General features: G+C 64.1%; 2 protein-coding genes across 3 annotated transcripts in view; one reads left to right on the plus strand and one right to left on the minus strand.

Annotated features, from left to right (window-relative positions):
• YIF1B (Yip1 interacting factor homolog B, membrane trafficking protein) lies at positions 1–16,322 on the minus strand. Of its 2 annotated transcripts, none has more exons than XM_075122531.1 (8): positions 16,235–16,322; positions 4,931–5,154; positions 4,598–4,702; positions 3,863–3,941; positions 3,285–3,342; positions 2,111–2,266; positions 1,639–1,732; positions 1–1,294 (listed from the first exon to the last, which is right to left on the minus strand). In XM_075122531.1, the coding sequence occupies exons 2-8, from the start codon at positions 5,117–5,119 to the stop codon at positions 1,139–1,141; spliced, it is 837 nt and encodes a 278-aa protein (XP_074978632.1). In that variant the 5' UTR covers positions 5,120–5,154; positions 16,235–16,322; the 3' UTR covers positions 1–1,138. The 2 variants fall into 2 exon arrangements, with proteins under 2 accessions (XP_074978632.1, XP_048688869.1); XM_048832912.2 differs by lacking the exon at positions 16,235–16,322 and adding an exon at positions 6,533–6,644.
• KCNK6 (potassium two pore domain channel subfamily K member 6) overlaps positions 15,834–22,550 on the plus strand; it is a 12,197-nt gene continuing 5,480 nt past the window's right edge. The window contains exons 1-2 of the mRNA XM_048832892.2: positions 15,834–16,493; positions 20,630–21,025. Of these exons, the coding sequence (XP_048688849.1) occupies positions 16,184–16,493; positions 20,630–21,025 (706 nt within the window). The 5' untranslated portion in view covers positions 15,834–16,183. The remainder of the gene's footprint in view (positions 16,494–20,629; positions 21,026–22,550) is intronic.

Raw genomic sequence — 22,550 nt, forward strand, 5'->3', positions numbered from 1 at the left:
CACCATAGCTACTGTTTATTGGCTTGTGGATACAGAGGCTCTGGGGGGTGGCTCAGGCCGCATGCAGCCCCGGCGGGCCCCGGCGAGGCAGCCCTAACATGGCCTGCCCCCCAGCCGCAGCAGAGTAACTGAGAAACCACCAGGCAGCAGCACGCATGCATTAACATGCAGCCGGGGGGGTGGGGGTCTAGTAAAGCTGGGGGAGACCTGCCCAGGCATTAGCTGGAGCTGCAGGAAGCCAGCCCTGAAGGCCAGTGACAGGAGGCATTAGACCGGGCAGGGGGGGCCTACGTAGCACCAGCCCAAAGGCCGTGTCCAGGGCAAGACTGGCCCCAGCGGCCTAGGCCCCAGCCTGGCAGCCACCCCCGGCCAGCACCGAGAGAAACAAAAAACAGCTGTTGGTTCAAAATGGCCAGACAGCCAGACGTGCCCCCAGCACCCCGTGAGCCCTGGGCTGGTGCCGCCCAGCCTGGAGGTGGGGGCGGCTCCAGGCAGGAACGCAGGCTGGCATTTCACATGCAAAACTAGCCCCACCCCAGCAGCTTGGTGCAGAACCAGGCAGACCCCGAGGTGGCGCAGGGCTGGCCCACACAGAGCTCCAGGCAGCTGGTTCTTCACGGCCCTGCAGGAAGACAGCTGCCCACGGAGGAGGCACTGGAGGGTAAGGGACACCCCCACCCCTCAGACACTGCCCAGCTGAGGGTCCCACCCCTCCACAGACACTGCCAGGGCAGAGCTTGAGATCTCCCGAGCTGGTCCCCTTCTCAGAGACAAGTCACTTGGAATATGCCAAGCTCCAGCTGCCTCCCCCAAGGGCAGCACCTCCCCCGTTGACAGCAAGATCCCTTCCACGCCCCAGATTGGGGCCCTTAAACAAAACCCTGCAGTGTCTCTTTACTAAAGGGCTAAACCCATCAGAGAGGGAACCCCGCCCCAGGATCCTGGCCAGGAGCCCCCCCCCCACACCCCGCTAACCCTAACACAAGGACGTCACCGCAGCACAAGCTGGAGCGGACACGGCGTTGTTTGACCCCCGCCATCAGCCTGCCTGTGAACAGGCCCCAGGCAGGGAGCGCGGCTGGGGAGCGAGGGGCAGGGTCCCGGGCAGCTGGAGAGGAGATGCATCAGGGAGGCCCCATCACCTGACGAGGTGGAAGGTCAGCCAGTACATGAAGAGCGGCTGCAGGGCGGCGATAGCCATGGTGAGGTACATGCGCAACTGGTTCTTGGCCCCCCGCACCAGCACGCCCTCCGCAGCCGCCTCCGACAGGATCTTCAGCCGCAGCGTCCTGATCTGGGGGGAGAGGGGAGAGCGCTAGGCCAGGGCCTGGTGGGAGCACCCCTGGGCCACTGGCCACATGGCACATGCTGCCGCTTCTTCCCCACCCAGCCGTCCGAGCCCAATATACTGGGCACCGCTAGCCGGTTGGTCCCCAGGACAAGGGCCCGGCCTGGGACGCTCTCCTCAGCTCCCGCAGCCGGAGAGGAAGCGCAGGGGAGACGCTGATTCCACGGGGCTCAGCACCAGCAGCGCAGCCCCGAGGTCAGAACCAGCCAAACCAGTAGCCAGCCCCAGAGCTAGACCCCACCCCGTGACTGACCCAGGCCACCTGTCCCCTTGCCGCAGCCAGCCCTTACCATGAAGACGAAGATGGAGAGGCAGCACCAACTCAGCAGCAGGTGGTAGCCAGTCTTGCCGAAGAGCAGGCCGGACACGATGCCGACAATCATCCTGCCGCAGGAGAGGCACGAAGTGAGCGGGTGTGGGGTGCCACCCCTAGCCCTGGGGGTAGCAGAGCCGTGCCAGGGCCCTGGCCCAGCACCCCACTGCAGCGTGGTCACTCACGGGCTGGGGGGGAGGGACACGTTTCCAAACGCATCCCCCTGGCGCTAATTTAATTCGACAGAGATCTGGACCCACACCCAGAGTCAGGCCCCTTTAACTCCACACACTGCACATCTACGTCAGCACCAGAGCGCTGACCCCAGCCCCTCTGCCGCTCAGAGACTGGGGCACGATCCCCTCTCCCTGCAGGGCACAGGGCTGGTCTCCTCCCCCCATTCGAGTGCAGTGGTTGCAGCTCCAGGCTGGGGAGGGGCCAGCACTCACCCGACGTACTTGTACCCCGAGAAGGCGACGAGGTCGATGGTGGTGAGGTCCGTGTTCACAGTCACCAGGTAGAGGCTCAGCAGGATGGCCAGCACCTCCACGATCAGCCAGGCCAGGGCTGAGCTGGCCTGCAAGCCCAGGATGTCGGGAGAAAACCTGCATTTGCACAGGGGTCAGGACGGTGAAAGGGCACCAGCTGGGACTGGGAGGGTCAAAGGGTGCCAGCCTGCCGATGGGCGAGTTCCTGGCAGCCTAGGCTTGGCAGGACCTACAATGCTTCCCATGCGGCCACCTCCCAGCCCCCAGGGGAGCCTGCAGGCCATTGATCAGCGGAGCACGGCCACATGCCAGGCACCAGCAGCAGGGTCAGGCTGACCCCACGCCCTCCCTCTGGGCACGGAGAGACGCAGAGAGCTCCTGTACTGCTGGCTAGAGGCCACCACAGGACGGTCTGCTCCAGGCACAGGAGCATGGCGTTCCCAACTGACATACCTGGGAAGGTGGGGCCAGTTCAGGCTGGGGTCCCCCCACTCCCACTAAAATCCCCCACCTGGAGGGCATTCCTGGAAAGGATGTGGGCACTCAGCAGCTGCCAGTTTTAGCCTGGTCAAGCTTCTGTTCACATGGATCAGCCTGACCTTTGGCGCAGGGTCTGGGAAAGCGCCCACCCCCAGCACGAGGCTGCTGCACCCCCACGCTCAGGAGAACCACACGCAGACGGGGCAGATCCGAGTCCTCAGGACAGCACAGACCCAAGGCTGCTGCTGCACCTGGGGACATAGATGCCAGCTTCTTCTGGCGCCAGTGGGTGCTCGCGCCACCCCTGCCCACCCCACCCCCATTCCAACCCCTGCCCCAAAGTCCCTGCCCCAACTCCGCACCCTCCCTGTCCCTATTGGGCCCCTTCCTCAAATCCCTGCCTTGGCCCCCCCCCAGTGCACCACATTCCCACTCCTCCTGCCTCCCTCCCTCAGCTTGTTTCGCCATGAAACAGCTGTTCCGTGGCAGCAAGCGCTGGGAGAAGCAGGGAAGGCGCGTTCAGGGGGAGAGGCGGAGGTGAGCTGGGGTGGGGAGCTGCCAGTGGGTGCAGAGCACCCACCAAGATTTCCTGTGGGTGCTCCAGCCTCGGAGCATCCACGAGTCGGCGCCTATGCCTGGGGAGCACTCTCCTCACCTGTTCTGGGTTCCCAGTGCTAAGCCAGCCACCAGGATGTACGTGATGAAAGCCATGACTGCAAAGGAAAGAGAAACAAGCTGGTGAGTCCCAGAGTCACTGCTCTCATGCAGAGGGGACCAGTCCGGCCCAGGGGATAGGGAATGCATAGACCTCCCTGAAAGAGCACATGGGAGATGCCAACCTGGGCTACTAAGCTGAGAGGGCTCCCAATGCCCACAGGAAACTCTGAGATGGTGGAGGGAGTAACTCTGCTGCCTTTACTCCCGAAGAGTTGGCAACAGCAGAATAATTCCCCCACCGTAGCCAGGCCGCTCAGCTTCCTCCTGTAGACAAGGCCTCGGAAACCAGGGAAGGTTTCAGGGAGCAAACTAATCTATATTGCTGCTCGGATCCACAGTGACCTGTGCAACTTTCAACCTCCCATGCAAGCACCCCTGAAAGTCAGGCCATAACACCCAGCGCCCAGTGCTGCATTGGCTAGGGACTGCGGGACTCAGCCTACAAGCCCGGAAGGACGAGGGCCTGCCCTCTGCACGGGGTCAAATCAGACCACGCGCTGCTGCCCAGCAAGGTACCTGGAATGTAGAGATCAGGGGCGTTGATGTCAAACCGTGGTGCTACAGGTGTGTCCTGCTGGTATCGCACCTGCCAGTCCTGCCAAGAGACACACCTGTGAGGGGAACCCCAGACACCCGAGTGCTGCAGAGCCAGAAGGGGTGAGCTGGCAAGGGAGGGCAATCTCTGCATGGTGCCCATCCTCCTGAACCGGCCTCACAGTATGAGCCAGCCAGGAAGCTCGTTTAGCTTTAAACCCAGGCCACCCAGCGAGCGTCCCTCGGTGCGGCACTCAGCAACCAGGAGCCAGCGCCCCAGGGCCAATAGCCCTGCACTGGAGAGTCACTTATGTAGTGTGCGGGTCTGGGGGTGCTGCATCACCCTGAGCCCTGCCGGCAGCACAGCCCTACCGCCAGCGTCCCCCCTCTCATGGGTGTTAAACACTACAGCAGAGTGGTTGTAAGGGGCTGCAGAATGGGCCCTGTGGAGTCAGACTGACCATCCAGAGAGTGTGCGCCACATCAGAGAGCGGAGTGGCCCTAGATGCAGACGACCCGCACAACCCTGTAGGCGCACTCAGACTTAGGCGCCAGCTGATTTTGGAGGTGGATGGTGGAGGTGACGTCCTGGACTCTTCAATCCTCCATTTGAAGTTTGCAGGCTAAAGAGCCCTTTGCAACACCCATCACCCAACCTGCTAACGAACAAGGCCGTGGCTCCAGTTACCCAGCTAGGTTCAGCCTTTCTGGGCTTACCTGGTGCATGAACGGGAAGAGAAGCAGCCCCAGCTTCTTGCCCACGTAGACAGTGTCCACGGCAAAGTAATATTTCAGCTTAGTCATGGGAATGAAGCGGTCAATCTGCAAGGAGAGGAAAGCAGCTCAGGGCACAGGGGGGCAGGGGTGTAGGATGGGGGGCCCCATGTGTGTGGGGGAGCACCAAGTGCAGAGCAGGGGGCATCACGAGGAGAGGGTAGGGTCAGAGAGAAGCAGCCACTGCGTCTTCTGTCCCAGCAACAGGACAAACTGGAGGCCGCGCTGTGGATGGGACGTCTCCCCCCGCTCCCCTCCCCCTGGCCCCACACTCACGTTCTTGTCCACAATCTCCTTGCTGTGGCTGGCCAGGGTGCTGCCGTAGGCCATGGCGAAGCTGGACATGGGCTCGGCCAGGAAGGAGCCCTGGGCAGGGTAGCCCACAGGGGGGGACTGCGGGGCAGCGTAGCCGCTGGCCAGGGCGCTGGAGCTGGTGTCATCGAACAGCTGGTGAGGATCAGCCATGCTGGAGGAGGCGGCCGGCAGCCGGCGCTTGGAGGCTGCGGGAAGGAGACAGCAGGTGAGTTGGGGTGATGGGACCCCAGGGCACAGGGACTTGGCACAGGGGGGCACCCCCACACGATCGGCTTAGAGGCTGGAGAAGCTGGCTCTCCTCAGCCCCTTCAGCCACGGGCCTCTCTGCTGGGGCTGCCCACGAGGGGCCCTCCAGCGATGCCGGCCATGGGGGGGTCCCCGAGACAGCCAGCCCCTGGGGACAGGGCGAGACCCCCCAACCTCACCCCACCAACGAGCTCGCAGGCAGCAACCGCCAAAGGCCACTGCAGGGAGGTGCCCCACGGCCAGGGGGCCTGAACCCGCCCCAGACACCCCCTCGCCGCCCTTCCCCCCGGACAGCCCTTCGCTGCCCCCCCCGTCACCCCCTCGCCGCCCCTCCCCCCCGTCACCCCCTCGCCGCCCCTCCCCCCCAAGACAGCCCCTGTCACCCCCTCGCCGCCCCTCCCCCCCAAGACAGCCCCTCGCCGCCCTAACCCCCCGGACAGCCCTTCGCTGCCCCCCGACACCCCCTCGCCGCCCCTCCCCCCGGACACCCCCCTCGCCGCCCCTCCCCCCAGACAGCCCTTCGCTGCCCCCCCGACACCCCCCTCGCCGCCCCTCCCCCCCGTCACCCCCTCGCCGCCCTTCCCCCCGGACACCCCCCTCGCCGCCCTTCCCCCCCGACAGCCCTTCGCTGCCCCCCCGACACCCCCCTCGCCGCCCCTCCCCCCCGTCACCCCCTCGCCGCCCCTCCCCCCCAAGACAGCCCTTCGCCGCCCTAACCCCCCGGACAGCCCTTCGCTGCCCCCCGACACCCCCTCGCCGCCCCTCCCCCCCGTCACCCCCTCGCCGCCCTTCCCCCCGGACACCCCCCTCGCCGCCCTTCCCCCCCGACAGCCCTTCGCTGCCCCCCCGACACCCCCCTCGCCGCCCCTCCCCCCCGTCACCCCCTCGCCGCCCCTCCCCCCCAAGACAGCCCTTCGCCGCCCTAACCCCCCGGACAGCCCTTCGCTGCCCCCCGACACCCCCTCGCCGCCCCTCCCCCCGGACACCCCCCTCGCCGCCCCTCCCCCCAGACAGCCCTTCGCTGCCCCCCCGACACCCCCCTCGCCGCCCCTCCCCCCCGTCACCCCCCCGCCGCCCCTCCCCCCGGACACCCCCCTCGCCGCCCCTCCCCCCCGTCACCCCCCCGCCGCCCCTCCCCCCGGACACCCCCCTCGCCGCCCTTCCCCCCCGACAGCCCTTCGCTGCCCCCCCGTCACCCCCTCGCCGCCCCTCCCCCCCAAGACAACCCCCGTCACCCCCTCGCCGCCCCTCCCCCCCGTCACCCCCTCGCCGCCCCTCCCCCCCAAGACAGCCCCCGTCACCCCCTCCCCCACTGACGCTGCCGCAGCCCCCCGCCGGGGCCGCCATCTGGGTTCATCGCGCTCCGCCCCGGCGAACTGTCAGCCGGGCCTCGCTGCCGCTTTAAGGGAAGCCCCGCCCACTTAGGGCCAACCGACCAATTGGAGAACGGCACTTTTCGCAGGCGCCGCCAATCAGCGCGCGCCGCCGCCGCCCTACCAATCACGGGTCGGGCCGAGGCGTCACGTGCCGGGCCGCCGCCGCGCTCATTGGGCAAGCGGCGGGGGCCCGTTGCCCGGCGCAGTGTCGTGGCGCGTGCGTTGGACAATGCGCCGGAAGGTCACGTTGCCAAGACGCCGCGCTGCGTGTGCGGTCGCGCGACCCGAAATGCCCCGCCCCCCATCCCTGCCCAAGATGGCGACTGCGGGGCAGTCACGTGGCTGCACGTCCCTGTCGATGCCCCTTTCCAAGATGGCGGCCGGCTACTCTAGCTCAGGCTTTCCCTAGTGCTGTAGGCCCAGGCCCAGGAGCCCCCTTCCTCCCAGGGCCTGGGGCTGGGACCCCATGGCTGGAGTCGCCCGCCCAGCCTGGGCGTCAGCTGGGCCCTGGGGGGAACCTGGGCCTGGGGCCTCAGGCCTCCCGAGAGGCCGAGGAGCCACAGTGGGCAGCCGGGCGCCTTGCCCCGGAGCCTGCAGGCCCCGGCCTGTCCCAGCCCGGCCCCAGAGCCTCCGAGCCCCCGCACCCTGACAGGGCACCCTGAGCATGCAGCCGGCCCCCGGAGCCAGGCCGGCCGGGACGGCCGCCTCCCCGGCTCGCGCCGTACGACAGAGCCAGGCACGCCGGGACGGCCGCCTCCCCGGCTCGCGCCGTACGACAGAGCCAGGCACGCCGGGACGGCCGCCTCCCCGGCTCGCGCCGTACGACAGAGCCAGGCACGCCGGGACGGCCGCCTCCCCGGCTCGCGCCGTACGACAGAGCCAGGCACGCCGGGACGGCCGCCTCCCCGGCTCGCGCCGTACGACAGAGCCAGGCACGCCGGGACGGCCGCCTCCCCGGCTCGCGCCGTACGACAGAGCCAGGCACGCCGGGACGGCCGCCTCCCCGGCTCGCGCCGTACGACAGAGCCAGGCACGCCGGGACGGCCGCCTCCCCGGCTCGCGCCGTACGACGGAGCCAGGCACATCGGGACGGCCGCCTCCCCGGCTCGCGCCGTACGACGGAGCCAGGCACGCCGGGACGGCCGCCTCCCCGGCTCGCGCCGTACGACAGAGCCAGGCACGCCGGGACGGCCGCCTCCCCGGCTCGCGCCGTACGACAGAGCCAGGCACGCCGGGACGGCCGCCTCCCCGGCTCGCGCCGAACGACGGACCCAGGCCGGCCGGGACGGCCGCCTCCCCGGCTCGCGCCGTACGACAGAGCCAGGCACGCCGGGACGGCCGCCTCCCCGGCTCGCGCCGTACGACAGAGCCAGGCACGCCGGGACGGCCGCCTCCCCGGCTCGCGCCGTACGACAGAGCCAGGCACGCCGGGACGGCCGCCTCCCCGGCTCGCGCCGTACGACAGAGCCAGGCACGCCGGGACGGCCGCCTCCCCGGCTCGCGCCGTACGACAGAGCCAGGCACGCCGGGACGGCCGCCTCCCCGGCTCGCGCCGTACGACAGAGCCAGGCACGCCGGGACGGCCGCCTCCCCGGCTCGCGCCGTACGACAGAGCCAGGCACGCCGGGACGGCCGCCTCCCCGGCTCGCGCCGTACGACAGAGCCAGGCACGCCGGGACGGCCGCCTCCCCGGCTCGCGCCGTACGACAGAGCCAGGCACGCCGGGACGGCCGCCTCCCCGGCTCGCGCCGTACGACAGAGCCAGGCACGCCGGGACGGCCGCCTCCCCGGCTCGCGCCGTACGACAGAGCCAGGCACGCCGGGACGGCCGCCTCCCCGGCTCGCGCCGTACGACAGAGCCAGGCACGCCGGGACGGCCGCCTCCCCGGCTCGCGCCGTACGACAGAGCCAGGCAAGCCGGGACGGCCGCCTCCCCGGCTCGCGCCGTACGACAGAGCCAGGCACGCCGGGACGGCCGCCTCCCCGGCTCGCGCCGTACGACAGAGCCAGGCACGCCGGGACGGCCGCCTCCCCGGCTCGCGCCGTACGACAGAGCCAGGCACGCCGGGACGGCCGCCTTGGTGGTGATACAAGGTGTTTCCTCCGTTCTCATAGGAACTGTGAGGCTGGGTCAGGCCTGGGGTCCACCTAGCCCACTAGCCCTTCTCTAGCCCTGGTATCCACTGCTGTGAGTCCAATGGAACTTGGAAGAGGTGAGAATGCCTTCAGTGGACCATTCTGCAACCTGCATCCACAGGGAAGTTCCCCCCAACTTCAGCCCACAAGGGGCTTTGCTGTGAGGGGTTTTAGGGGCATTACAGCTTCCTCTTTTTAGTTGAAAAGAGGAAACTTAAAATAGTGAGTCACAAACTGAAAACTCCACGTTTACCTGAGTTTCCATCACCCATGTTGGTATGAACACCACTTAACTTGAATTTATCAAATCCAGATTAACATTTAGTGCTGAGTAGCCCGTCCCGCCCGGTAAACACAGGTCGTTTAATGCCCATTTCTGAGGTTAATTGCCAAGCTTTGCAGGCCATCTCTCCTCTGTTCACAACTATCCACACAACTATCCAGTCTATCTGCATTTCAAAGAGGCAGCCTGGCTGCTCAGGAATTGAATGATGGGGGACGTGCTGTGTTTGATGCTGCTTCAGCTCTTTATCTTGACATTGTTTCCCAGGAAGCAGCTTCTGAAAGGAGATATGCTCAGTCAGGTCAAAGCCCAGGACCTTGCAGTGGGAATGCTTTCACCCGGGGAGAGCCTAGCAGGGCCTCAGAGAGCACACTAATGGGACAGGCATGGCACCATAGATAAACCAGCCCCTGTGCACAGAGTATGGGCTTATGACGGCTCCTCCTGTGCCGTGATTTTAATACCTTGGCCCAGGTGAACACGTGCTAAAGCCCATTGCCGGGTCTACACTTAGAGCAGTGAAGACACTACCCATGCCCACAGGAGAGGTTCTGCCCATGCTGTAGGTGCTCCAGCCCCCCGGGGGGGTGTAGCTAGGTTGACAGGACTATTCTCCCTTCCCCTGGGCGCTGTCTCCAAGGGTGGGGGTGGCAGGTGGCTTTACCTGTGTGACACTCACACCCCTGAGGGGCGTAGCTGGGTCCATCTAATTTCCAGTGTAGACCAGGCCTCAGCTAAACTGGGAGTTTGATGCAGTTCATGCTCCCTCTTGTTTTTTAATATCACGCAACCCAGCGCTGCAGCTGTGGCAAGCGCCTGCTACAAACCGGGCCATGCGCTGAGGGCCATGAACCTGTGTGCTGTGCCGTTCCACACCCCAGCTTGGTCTGAGCCAGAGACAGTGCCCATTGAGCCCAATGGTCGCCCAGTCCCTGTCTGCCCACTAAGACCTCGAATGTGTAATGCAAGGCAAGGGGTGGGGGCTGCACCTCTGAGAAAGGCCTCCTAGACTTTAACTGGGCGCCACCCTCCAGTCTGGAATCAGGTCACATGAGGTCCTGGAGCTCAGGAACGAATCCATGCAACAAACCTCAATGCCAACTCTGCCCACATATCTACACCAGCGACACCATCACAGGACCTGACCAGATCACCCACACCACCATCACCATCACCGGTTCATTCACCTGCACTTCCACCAAGGTGATCTACACCATCATGTGCCAGCAATGCCCCTCTGCCATGTACATCCGCCAAACTGGACAGTCCCTACGTAAAAGGATAAATGGACACAAATCAGATATTAGGAATGGCAATATACAAAAACCTGTAGGAGACCACTGCAACCTCCCTGGACACACAATAGCAGATGTAAAGGTCGCCATCCTGCAGCAAAAAGAAAAGGAGGACTTGTGGCACCTTAGAGACCAACCAATTTATTTGAGCATAAGCTTTCGTGAGCTACAGCCCACTTCATCGGATCGATCCGATGAAGTGAGCTGTAGCTCACGAAACCTTATGCTCAAATAAATTGGTTGGTCTCTAAGGTGCCACAAGTACTCCTTTTCTTTTTGCGAATACAGACTAACAGGGCTGTTACTCTGAAACCATCCTGCAGCAAAAACTTCAGGACCAGACTTCAAAGAGAAACTGCTGAGCTTCAGTTCATTTGCAAATTTGACCCCATCAGCTCAGGATTAAACAAAGACTGTGAATGGCTCGCCAAGGACAGCAGTTTCTCCTCCCTCAGTATTCACACCTCAACTGCTAGAAGAGGGCCTCATCCTCCCTGATTGATCCTCGTTATCCCTAGCCTGATTCTTGCTTGCATATTTATACCTGCCTCTGGAAAGTTCCACGACATGGATCCCACAAAGTGGGTATTCGCCACGAAAGCTCATGCTCCAATACGTCTGTTAGTCTACAAGGTGCCACAGGACTCTTTGCCACTTTTACAGATCCAGACTAACACAGCTACCCCTCTAATACATGAGTTCCTGTAAGGCTCAGTCAGGGCCCCCCCTCTCCAGGGTCATGACACCTCTGGGGGCCCCCAGGACAAATTGCAGGGGGCTGCCAAGGGCTGGGATAGTTCCTTGCAAAAGCTGCCCAAACTGGACTTTCCTGGTAGGTGGCTCTGGCCCAGACGGAGCAATTTCCAGAGTCACATCTGCAGTGTAAGGAGCTGATGGCAGAGGGATGAGGGCTCTCACCTGCTCCCCTATCCCTTGTCCCTCCTGTCACGGAGTCCCTGAGCGATGCTCTGGAACTGCTCCCCATGAAGCCAGTCAGGACTCTGGGGCAGTCGCCTTTCTGTGAGCAGCCTGTCTTCAGGACACACAGCTCACACAGCTTCCACCTTCCTGGGTCTGACCTCGGAGCATTCAGCATCCTCTGCCCCTCCGTGCGCTTCCCCCAGCGAGTCCGCCCAGGCGGGCTCCTGGGGAAGCCAGAGGGTCCTGCACCCCAACTTCGCAGTCAGACGTGACTCTCAGCCAGCCAGTAACACAGAAGGTTTATTAGACGACAGGAACATGGTCTAAAACAGAGCTTGCAGGTGCAGAGAACGGGACCCCTCAGCTGGGTCCATTCTGGGGGGCAGTGAGCCAGACAACCACGTCTGCACTTCACTCCATGTCCCAGCCAGCCCCAAACTGAACCTCCCCTCCAGCCCCTCCTCCTCTGGGCTTTGTTCCTTTCCCGGGCCAGGTGGTCACCTGATTCCTTTGTTCTCCAACCCTTTAGCTCTCACCTTGCAGGGGGGAAGGGCCCAGGCCATCAGTTGCCAGGAAACAGGGTGTCGGCCATTCTCTGTGTCCAGACTCCTGCACACACATGCCCTCTAGGGCTCTGCAATGATCATACACCCTTACCCCACCCCCTAGATACTTAAGAACTGCCTAGGGGAAACTGAGGCACCCCCACACTATTCAGAGGAAACATTAAGAATAGTCCCACTTCGTCACATCTCTCCCCCCTTCGAGATCGAACTGAGCGGGGTCACTTTAGCCGGTGACCTGGGGAAGTTCGAAGCCACCAACGTTCCCATGGATGCCCCAGCATCTCTCCCATTCCTTGGTAGGAGTTACACCAGGCCCTTCCATTTTCACACCCTCCCTTACGTCAGGGGTGGTCGATAGCACTCGCAGGCCGCATGTGGGAAGGTTTATGCAGCCCATGCCCTTTGGCCACCCCAAGAATGTCTCCCCATTGACCATCACCTTCTGCTCCCACTGGAGGTCCGGGGGGGGGCTGGCCCCAGGAAACTCCACACAGACATATAGGTTGGGGTCAGGAGTGGGAGCCTGTCCACATCCCCAACCATCTGGCTGACGGAGTCTATGGCCTTGGGACCCAGCAAGGGAGCTAGACACCGGGGCTTTTCCGCAGGGTCCCCTTGGTTCAAATCGCCAGCCTGCTCAAAGGCAGTGAGGTGGGCATCCACACACCCCCCCTTAACTAGGGGCAGCAATTTAGTCTCGAGGTTCCCTGCGGAACTGGCCCCCCGGGATCTATCCCCACTCACCCCGGGGAGGTCCCCTCGGCCTCTCCGCCCCACCACCGCCAGTTCATGCTGCTGCTGCTTCTGCAGCTCTTTCTCGGGCTCTCGCTGTCTCCCACGGTCCTCTTGCTCTCTCAGACTCCGCTCCAATCCCGTCCGTCTCGATCCCCCGATGGGGAACCCGATCGTGAAGACCCTCGTCTGGTCGGGGACAGGAGTCTTGGCGATGCCTGGCTCCCGCTCCAGCTGCTCCCAGATCCTGCTATAGCCCCAGTTGGGGTCAGGAATCTGTTCCTTAGAGCGGTCATCCTCCTCCAGCTGCACGATTAACTCTGCTTTGGTGAACTTTCCAACGCTCAGCCCTCTCTTTCTGCACAGGGTTACAATGTCCTTCTTAAGGAGACAGTGACAGGCCATCACTCCGCTCCTCCCAAGTTGTTGTGGACTCACAGGCCCGTGTGTTCTCGGCTCCCCACGGTTTCCAGGGAGAACCCCTAGTGTGCCAGCCCTTCTCGAGGTCACCACCTCTTTGCCAGGGTCGAGCTGCAGACTCCTCCGCCCCTGAGACTGCTCACTGCAGTCCCCAGGGGGACCCCATTACTGCACAGTCCCTCTCACTGGTCACACACTCCCAGGGGTTAACCGCCCCCCGAAACCGCTCCTTTCTGAGCCTTCAGCAGGCCTGGTCCTCGGCAATCCCCCTTCGTGTTACTGCTCCCCAGTCACTTACTGCAGGAAGCGCCATCCACGGGGTGCAGTACATCCCACCGCTGCCACCAGTTGTCACGGAGTCCCTGAGCGATGCTCTGGAACTGCTCCCCATGAAGCCAGTCAGGACTCTGGGGCAGTCGCCTTTCTGTGAGCAGCCTGTCTTCAGGACACGCAGCTCACACAGCTTCCACCTTCCTGGGTCTGACCTCGGAGCATTCAGCATCCTCTGCCCCTCCGTGCGCTTCCCCCAGCGAGTCCGCCCAGGCGGGCTCCTGGGGAAGCCAGAGGGTCCTGCACCCCAACTTCGCAGTCAGACGTGACTCTCAGCCAGCCAGTAACACAGAAGGTTTATTAGACGACAGGAACATGGTCTAAAACAGAGCTTGCAGGTGCAGAGAACGGGACCCCTCAGCTGGGTCCATTCTGGGGGGCAGTGAGCCAGACAACCACGTCTGCACTTCACTCCATGTCCCAGCCAGCCCCAAACTGAACCTCCCCTCCAGCCCCTCCTCCTCTGGGCTTTGTTCCTTTCCCGGGCCAGGTGGTCACCTGATTCCTTTGTTCTCCAACCCTTTAGCTCTCACCTTGCAGGGGGGAAGGGCCCAGGCCATCAGTTGCCAGGAAACAGGGTGTCGGCCATTCTCTGTGTCCAGACTCCTGCACACACATGCCCTCTAGGGCTCTGCAATGATCATACACCCTTACCCCACCCCCTAGATACTTAAGAACTGCCTAGGGGAAACTGAGGCACCCCCACACTATTCAGAGGAAACATTAAGAATAGTCCCACTTCGTCACACCTCCTTCCCCCAGGGTCGAGCTGGTTCCTCTGTGTTTTGTTCAGATGGTGACTTTGGACTGGGATTTTCTAAGCTGCCTGGGGGTTGGGAATGGGGCGCTAGGTTCCTTAGGATGTTTTGAAAAATTCAACCAGTAGGTGGGAGACAGCAGCCTCAGCGTTACTGGGAACAGGGGAAAGAGGATGTGCCCCATGGCGTTGCTGGGATACACAGGCACCTCGCCCTCTCTCCTGCACCCCCTGCCAGTTCCTCTACCCTGCTGGGCCTTCCCTCCTGGCAGCTCCCTTTGCCCGCTCCTCTTCCAGGAGTGCCCCTTATGCCCAAAGCAGCTTCCTGGCGCATTCAGGCTCTGACCTCCTGACCCACCAAATCCCTGTCCCCATCCTGGGCTGGGTTCGCTTTGCAGTTTGTGCTGTGCTGGCCTGGCCTGGCCTGGCTGGTGACCTCAGAACAAGCCCTGGAGCAGGAACGCTGTTATCAGCTGGGCATGGTTCACTCCACGCTGCTGAGCAAGGGGGCTAGGGCAGGGTCCCTGCCTAGCACCCCCCTTCCCACAGTTGCTCAGCAGCCTGAGAGGATGAAGAGGGGGAAGGGGGTTACACAGGGACAAAGCTCCCTCAGAAGATCCAGAGAACACCCAGGGCTGAATCTCCTCCCATCTGCACCAGTTTTACCCCAGTGCAATTTCACTGACCTTGGCTGCTCCACTCCCAAGTTACCCTGGTGCCTGACCCAGACTGCACAGATCAGGGAACAGATGGGGGGTGGTGAGTCAGAGGGAACCACTAGAAACAACAAGGAGGCCTCGTGGCACCTTAGAGACGAACACATTGATTTGGGCCTAAGCTTTTGTGGGCTAGAACCCACTTCATCAGATGCATGGAGTGAATAAGACAGGAAGCAGTATACATACGTGTACGTATGCAGTACATGAAAAGATGGGAGTTGCCTGGCCACGTGGGGGGTCAGTGCTAACGAGGCCGATTCCATCAAGCTGGACGTCGCCCATTCCCAACAGTTGACAAGAAGGGGTGAGTAACAACCCAGGGAAAATTACTTTTTGGAGTGACCTAGCCACTGGGGTACTACTGTCACCCAGCAGGTGACCCCTGAGCTGCTGATCCTGCCTGCAAAGACGTGAGACCTGATTGGTGTGAGAGCCCCCCAGGGCAGAGACAGGGTGCTGAGTTACAGTGTGTGTGTGTTAATGTCACCCATATGCTATTTACTGTGCACAAGAGAACAAGTCTTGCGAGACAGAGATGCCCTTTGTTCCAGGCTCACTGCACTGGCTTGGGGGGGGGAGTGAGGGGGAGTCCATGCACCCATCTGTGTTAAAACCCATGTCACTTGATTACACGTCCCCTCCCACTGGCCAGACTCCAGAGTGGCTTTCAGAAAGTTTCAGGCTTTTCTCCCTTGGAGGAGAGCGGGGCCTCGTGCTCAGAGCCAGGACTCCTGAGTTCTGTTCCCAGCTCTGCTGCTGGCTCTGTCCTTGGACCAACCCCCTGCCTCAGTTTCCCCAGTTGTGGAATAGGAACAGCAGTGACCTGTTTCCCCGGAGGGATGGGAGGCTTGGTCCCTTGTCTGTGAAGTGCTTTGAGATCCCTATCGGAAAGGAGCCGGAGAGCAGCCAAGGATGAGCGGGGAGGGGGCACGGGGGGAGGTCGGTGCATGTGGCCCCTTCCTCCCTCCCCCGGCAGGGACCAGGCTCCTGCCTGGCCCTGGAATCCGCCTCCGCTCCGGGGAATCCCCTGGGTCCCCCCGAGACCAGGCGGGGCCCCGAGTCCCAGCCCGCCCCGCTGGGCGGGGCTTGTCCCCAGCCTAAGAAGCCGCCGGGCGGCAGGCAGAGGTCGCTGCGCGGCCGCTCGGGGACCGGCCCGGCGGGTCTCTGGGTTCGGGGCTCGCTCCGGGGAGCCCGCGGCAGCAGCAGCAGGAAGCTCCGCTGGAAGGACACGTAGCCAGGGGGAGAGCAGCGGCCGAGGGGCTCCGGGCCCCCCCGTTCCCTGGGGCGCACCGAGGGCTCTGCCCGGGGGGCCCCGGGTCTCCCCTCCCCGCCGTCCTCCTCCTCCGGGGGCCCCGGGTCTCCCCTGCCCGCGGGGCGCTCCGGGCTGCGCTCTCCCTGCCCGCGCCCAGGGCGCACGGGGCTCCGGCCGCGCCATGAACCGCTGCGCCGTGCTGGGGCTCTGCCTGCTGGGCTACGCGGGCTACCTGCTGCTGGGCGCGCTGCTGGTCTCCGCCATCGAGCGCCCCTACGAGAGCCGGCTGCGGGCCGAGCTGCGCTCGCTCAAGGCCGCCTTCCTGCGGGCCAGCCCCTGCCTGAACGAGAGCGCGCTGGAGCGCTTCCTGGAGCGGGTGCTGAGCGCCAACCGCTACGGGGTGTCGGTGCTGCGGAACGGCTCGGCCGGCGCCTCCAGCTGGGACTTCGCCTCCGCCTTCTTCTTCTCCAGCACGCTGGTCACCACCGTGGGTAAGCGCCCGCTCCCGCCGCCCCTGGCGCCCCCTCGCCAGCCGGGGCGCCCCCCTGCCCAGCCGGAGCGCCCCCCTCCGCTGCGCGCCGCCCTCCCCAGCTTCCCCCGCCGGGGCAGCCGCCCCCAAACAGCGCGTGAGTCTCTCGGTACCACCCCAGGCGCCCTGCGCTCCCCCGGGGCCCCCAGGAATGGGGTGTCCCCACCAGCTTCCAGACCATTGCGCCCATCCCCCAGGGGGTCCCAGGGCCGTGTCCCTAGAGCCCCCCAGTGATTTTAAACCCGCCCCAGTACACACGCGCCCCGTTCCCAGGCGCGTTAAAGCACCCAGGGCGAATCTCGTGCTTGGTTGGGAGTTTACAAATCCAGCAGCGCCGGGGGACTGGGGTGTGTGTGGGGGGGGGGGGGCACACGCAAATGTCACTCTCTGCTCGGGCAAGCGGGGGCTGTTCCCGATGGATGATGCCCGCCCCCCTCGGGCCGGGCCCTGCCCAGAGCCGGAGCCAGCTGGAGAAACTTTCAGAAAGTTTGTTAAGTGTGTGAGGGAAAGTGCCTGAGCGCCCCTTTCCCCTCCCCCGCCCCGGTTATCAGAGTCCCCCCTCCCCCGGCTAGCACAGCCGCCCTCTCCTCCCCCTCCCCCAGCTAACACAGCCTCCAGCTCAACCCACAAACCAAACATTGCCCCTCCCCACCACCGCACAGTGGCTCGGATCTGCCCCACCAGGCCCTGACCCACGGGGTTCTCTGCAGGGCCTAGAGTGGGATCGGGTTTGGAAAAGCGTCTTAGCAGGGCGTTTGGCCATGGGGCGTGTGCCCCTCTTCCTGCTCTGTGTGGGGAGGGGACCTGGGAGGTCTGTGCTGGGTCCATGGGGTGTTGCTGGGGGCCTGGGGTGTCCCTGGGCCGAGCTCCCTTAGGCAAGGCGGGTGCAGCTGTAACTCTGAGGCCCTTTCTCCGAAGTGTCTGCTGGGCCTTGGAGTGACATGGGGTGTGAACGAGGCGCTGGGCCTGGTGACTGGGCTCACGGGATGCTGCGTGCTGCCAGGGTGGCAGTGTCCCAACACCCAGGCAGCGCTCGCCGGGACTCCTCCTTTGCATCTGCTGGAGCAGAGATCAGGTCTGGGCAGGGCCTGCTGGGCCCCTGCCAGCTGTCAGAAGCAAAACTGACTGGAGAAGGTCTCTGGGCTGGTGTCGGCTGGGCTCACTGGGCCGGCTTCTTTGGGCGCTGGCTCCGGGCCCTGGGTGATGGTGACGGAGTGGCCATGCCAGGGACTTCCCCCATGCTAGGACTCTGGGACTGGCCTTGTTCCTCCGGCCAGGAGCCTCAGCGAGATCCCGCTCCTGCCCTGGGAGGGGTGTGTAGGGGGGTATATTGTGAATTGCTCCCCGGGGGGGCTTCTGAACGCTGCTTTGGAAGAACTGGTTGCACCCCCACCCCCAATCCGGCACCTGGGCCCCAGATGACAAGGAAAGTGAAAGCGCAGAGTTAGCAGCTGGAGCCCAACCCTCCCCCTCCATCCTGGCCTAGTTCCTCTCTCTCTCTCTCCCTCTCTCTCTCCCCTCTCCTCCCCCCCCCCCCCAGGCCCTTGCGGAAATCCTAGAGCACAGAGGTGCTCCTGAGGGGGGAGGGGGCTGGCTGCTGGGCCTTGGATCCCCTGTGGGGCCTTAGCTTCAGAGATTCCTGGCCTGGCCTACACCAGGGCCAGCAGCCCCCAGTGCTCAGACTGGTCCATGTGGCCGGACCCCCAGCCCAGTGGAACCCTCCTGCCCTCCCTGGCTTCCGACAGGCTTTGGATCCAGCCCTAAATGAGCAGGTCTCTCAGGTCGGCAGGTCCTGGGGTGGGCACATTGGTGCCGATTACAGCTGGGTCCAGCCAGGATCCAGCCAGAATCCCTGCTCCCCAGCCTGGCCCCCTCCCCTCATCTGGGAGCTGGGAGTCTCTGCCCTAGAGAGCTGCTGCTCTAACCACTAGGCCCCCTCCCCTGCCAGCGCTGGGGATGGAACCCAGGAGTCCTGGCTCCCAGCCCCTGCCCCCTCACTGAAACCACTAGCCCACTCCCCTGCCAGTTCTGGGGACGGAACCCAGGAGTCCTGGCTCCCTGATGAGCCCATACAGCTCAGTTAGTCCTTCAGATGTTTAGCCCAAAGGGGTGACAGCTGCCTCTGGCTCATGGGACTCGTGGGTCCGAGCCGCCCTGCTGGCTGTCCCGGGGGAAGTCGTGGCTGGCCCCATGCGCTGTTAGAAACGCTGAGCCAGCTGCTGGCTGGCTGGCCAGGAAAGGAAAGGAAAGCGGGTCCCAGCCCGGCTGAGTACTGCTACGCTCCTGACAGTGCCGAGCACTCCTGACAGACAGGGCTGGCGGCATGGGGCTCTGGAGAGCTGCCCAGACGCTGGCTCTTTCCCCGCCCCTGTACTGGGTGTTGTGAGCCAAGCCCTGGCAGGGAGGGGGTTAACCCGGACATGAGCTGGTGCCTCTCCCCAGGACTCGGGCATTCTGGCCCTGCCCGGGCCTGGCACCGAGCCAGGGAGTCCTGCTGCCTGCCAGGCCAAGGGCGTGTGCGTTACCAGCGCCTGGCCCCAGTGACGCCATGGGGGGGCACAGCCCATGGGGCTCAGTGCCCAGGGGCTTTGCCACACAATCCCCTGGGTCTGGGTGCTGCCCGGTCCGGCAGCTCGGTGCCTTGGGGGGGCCTGAGGCAGCTGTGTGTCCCACAGCTGGGCTGTCCCTGTCTGTCCCTGGGTACCACGGGGCACCTTCCTGAGCGGGACAGGTCCTGTGGTGCATCCCGCTGCGGGGGACGGGGGGGTTAGACATGCCCGTCTGTCCGGCCGTGTCGGTCTGTCTTTATGGGTTGGTGCTGAAGCTGAGACCTGCCTGGCTCCGTGTGTGTCAGAATATCAGCCCCTCTGCCCCACCACGGCCCAAGGATAGATTGAGCCGTCCTGGCCCGCAGGGCACTCCCTGCAGGACCTCTGGGCCCGGAGGCAGCTGGCTAGCGCGGGGGGATCCCTGGGCAGGGCTCACCCTGCCGGGGCAGGGAGGACAGGAGGCTCCGGTTGATGCAGAGCGAACTCTGACCCGTGCCTGCCTTGGGTCAACACTCAGAGTAAACAGCTCCCTGGCAGCTGGGAGGGGAGTGGGCTGGGTTGCCTCCCCGGGGTGGGTGGGCAAGGCCCTGACAGGCAGGCTCTGAGCTTGGGCATCAGCTCTGATGGGGGGGGGGGGAGCAGGGCTGTCCCCAGTGACCCGGCTCCCCCCATGGGATTCACCCCCACCGCACGGGCTTCCTGGTATTCGGCCCCAGCCCCTGGTGCAGCTGCCCCATAGTGCGGATGGGCTAAGGGGCTGGGCACTCAGCCTGTCTGGATCCTGGGGTAGGGGTAGGAAAGGCCTGGGGATGCAGCCATGGCAGGGGGGACGCGGGGCCAGCCCTGCCATGCTGGGGAGCCCTGTGGCTGCCCCCCCGGTAGTGGAACTTTGGGGCAGCAGCTGCCCCGTCACCCAGTGCCTTCGCGGTGCGATTGGAGCCCCGAAGCGCCACTGGCTGGCTGCAGTAGTAGGCTGTTACCCTGGTATGTCAGCCAGCCTGTGTCACTGTGCTTGGGCATCAGTAGATCCCCCGCTTGGGGTCATGTGCAGCCTGCAGCCCCCCGCAGGGCCCTGGCTTTGCCTCTGGATTAGCGGCGGGTGCGGTGCTGCCCCCCACAATGGAGCCTTTCACTGCCCCCTGCAGCCGCCTGATTGCCCGGCTTAGAACTCACCGGGGCGTAAAATCTCATTACCCAGCTCCCCGCGCTGGAGCTGTTCCTGGAGCCGGCCTCACGCAGAGCCCAGGCACATGGGCTAGGGCGGGGATGAAGCCTGGGACCTGCCGGACGGACGGAGCCAGGGGCTGCACAGGGCAAGGCTGGGCTGGTCCGCAGGACTCCTGGGTTCTCTCCCCAGCTCTGGGAGGGGAGTGGGATCTAGTGGTTAGAGTGGGGGTGGGGGGTGGGAGCCAGGACTCCTGGGTTCTATCCCCAGCTCTGACACTGACCCCTGTGGGATGCCTTTGCTTGTCCATGCCTCAGTTTCCCATGGGGGAGACCCCTACACACACGTGGGGGTAACATCATCTCCTCTGTGCCCTGCATCCAGGCTACGGCTACACCACACCGCTCTCGGACTCCGGCAAGGCCTTCTGCATCTTCTATGCCCTGCTGGGGGTGCCCTTCACCATGCTGGTGTTGACGGCCACGGTGCAGCGCCTGGCCCGGCTCTTCGTCCACCGGCCCCTCGAGTACCTGCAGCTGCGGTCGGGCTACAGCCACCGGGCGCTGGCCCGGGCCCACTTCCTGCTGCTGCTGCTGGCCGTGCTGGTCGCCTTCTTTCTGCTGCCGGCCGCCATCTTCAGCGCCCTGGAGGAGACCTGGAGCTACCTGGACGCCTTCTACTTCTGCTTCATCTCGCTGTGCACCATCGGGCTGGGTGACTACGTGCCGGGCGAGCAGCCCGGCCAGAAGCTGCGGGCGCTCTACAAGGTCTCGGTCACTGGTGAGCAGCGGGCGGGGGGGAGGCCTGGGGGGGGGCAGCTCCGTTGGGGGGGTGTCTCATGGGTGCGCTCCGAGCAAGGTCAGGCAGGACCCTCCTCCTGGTGCGTCTCCCCTCGGGGCGCCGGCACCAGGGCAAGGAGCCTGCTCGGCTCCGGCACCTCCCGGGTCCGACCTGGAAGCATTCAGCCCCCTGGTCCCCTGGAGGGCCGCCTGGGGGAGCCTCACACGCCCGCAAAGGGCCCTGCCCCCCACTCCCCAGTCAGCCGTGACTCAGCCAGCGTGGAAAACAGGTTTATTAGTCACCGGGAACACAGGGTAGGACAGGTTTCAGAGGAACAGCCGTGTTAGTCTGTATTCGCAAAAAGAAAAGGAGGACTTGTGGCACCTTAGAGACTAACCAATTTATTTGAGCATGAGCTTTCGTGAGCTACAGCTCACTTCATCAGGGTAGGACAGAGCTCACAGGAAGCAGGAAGTTACAGCAAAGGCCATGGGCTTTCCACCACTCCCCCCACCGGCTGTCCCAACCAGGAGACTGACCAGCCCAGCCCAGCCCCTGACACACCTGCTGCCCCTCCTCCTCCTGGGCAAACAAGTCACTGCCCCCCACCTCTCTTGGCAGCCACCTGGCTCCTGAGTCCTGCCAGACACCTGCCACCCTGGGTCCCTGCAAAAATCACACCCCCTTGTCCCACCACTGAGGTCGTGTCAGACACAGAGAAAACTGAAGCACGCAGTGCTCATGCAAAACGTTATGGGAAACCCCCCCTGTCACGGAGTCCCTGGGCGATGCTCTGGAACTGCTCCCCATGAAGCCAGTCAGGACTCTGGGGCAGTCGCCTTTCTGTGAGCAGCCTGTCTTCAGGACACGCAGCTCACACAGCTTCCACCTTCCTGGGTCTGACCTCGGAGCATTCAGCATCCTCTGCCCCTCCGTGCGCTTCCCACAGCGAGTCCGCTCAGGCGGGGCTCCTGGGGAAGCCAGAGGGTCCTGCACCCCAACTTCGCAGTCAGACGTGACTCTCAGCCAGCCAGTAAAACAGAAGGTTTATTAGACGACAGGAACATGGTCTAAAACAGAGCTTGCAGGTGCAGAGAACGGGACCCCTCAGCTGGGTCCATTTTGGGGGGCAGTGAGCCAGACAACCACGTCTGCACTTCACTCCATGTCCCAGCCAGCCCCAAACTGAAACTCCCCTCCAGCCCCTCCTCCTCTGGGCTTTGTTCCTTTCCCGGGCCAGGTGGTCACCTGATTCCTTTGTTCTCCAACCCTTTAGCTCTCACCTTGCAGGGGGGAAGGGCCCAGGCCATCAGTTGCCAGGAAACAGGGTGTCGGCCATTCTCTGTGTCCAGACTCCTGCACACACATGCCCTCTAGGGCTCTGCAATGATCATACACCCTTACCCCACCCCCTAGATACTTAAGAACTGCCTAGGGGAAACTGAGGCACCCCCACACTATTCAGAGGAAACATTAAGAATAGTCCCACTTCGTCACATCTCTCCCCCCTTCGAGATCGAACTGA

This window comes from Caretta caretta, chromosome 23 (genome assembly GCF_965140235.1).
Source record: "Caretta caretta isolate rCarCar2 chromosome 23, rCarCar1.hap1, whole genome shotgun sequence".
Taxonomy (NCBI): Eukaryota; Metazoa; Chordata; order Testudines; family Cheloniidae; genus Caretta; species Caretta caretta.

Excerpts from the sequence above, each read along its gene's own strand:
- YIF1B (XM_048832912.2), bottom strand. The coding sequence starts at position 6,572 with ATGAACCCAGATGGCGGCCCCGGCGGGGGGCTGCGGCAGC. Across the intron at positions 4,703-4,930 it reads AGGAGATTGTGGACAAGAAC|ATTGACCGCTTCATTCCCAT; the intron begins GTGAGTGTGGGG and ends CTCTCCTTGCAG. Across the intron at positions 3,343-3,862 it reads CCCTGATCTCTACATTCCAG|TCATGGCTTTCATCACGTAC; the intron begins GTACCTTGCTGG and ends TTTCCTTTGCAG.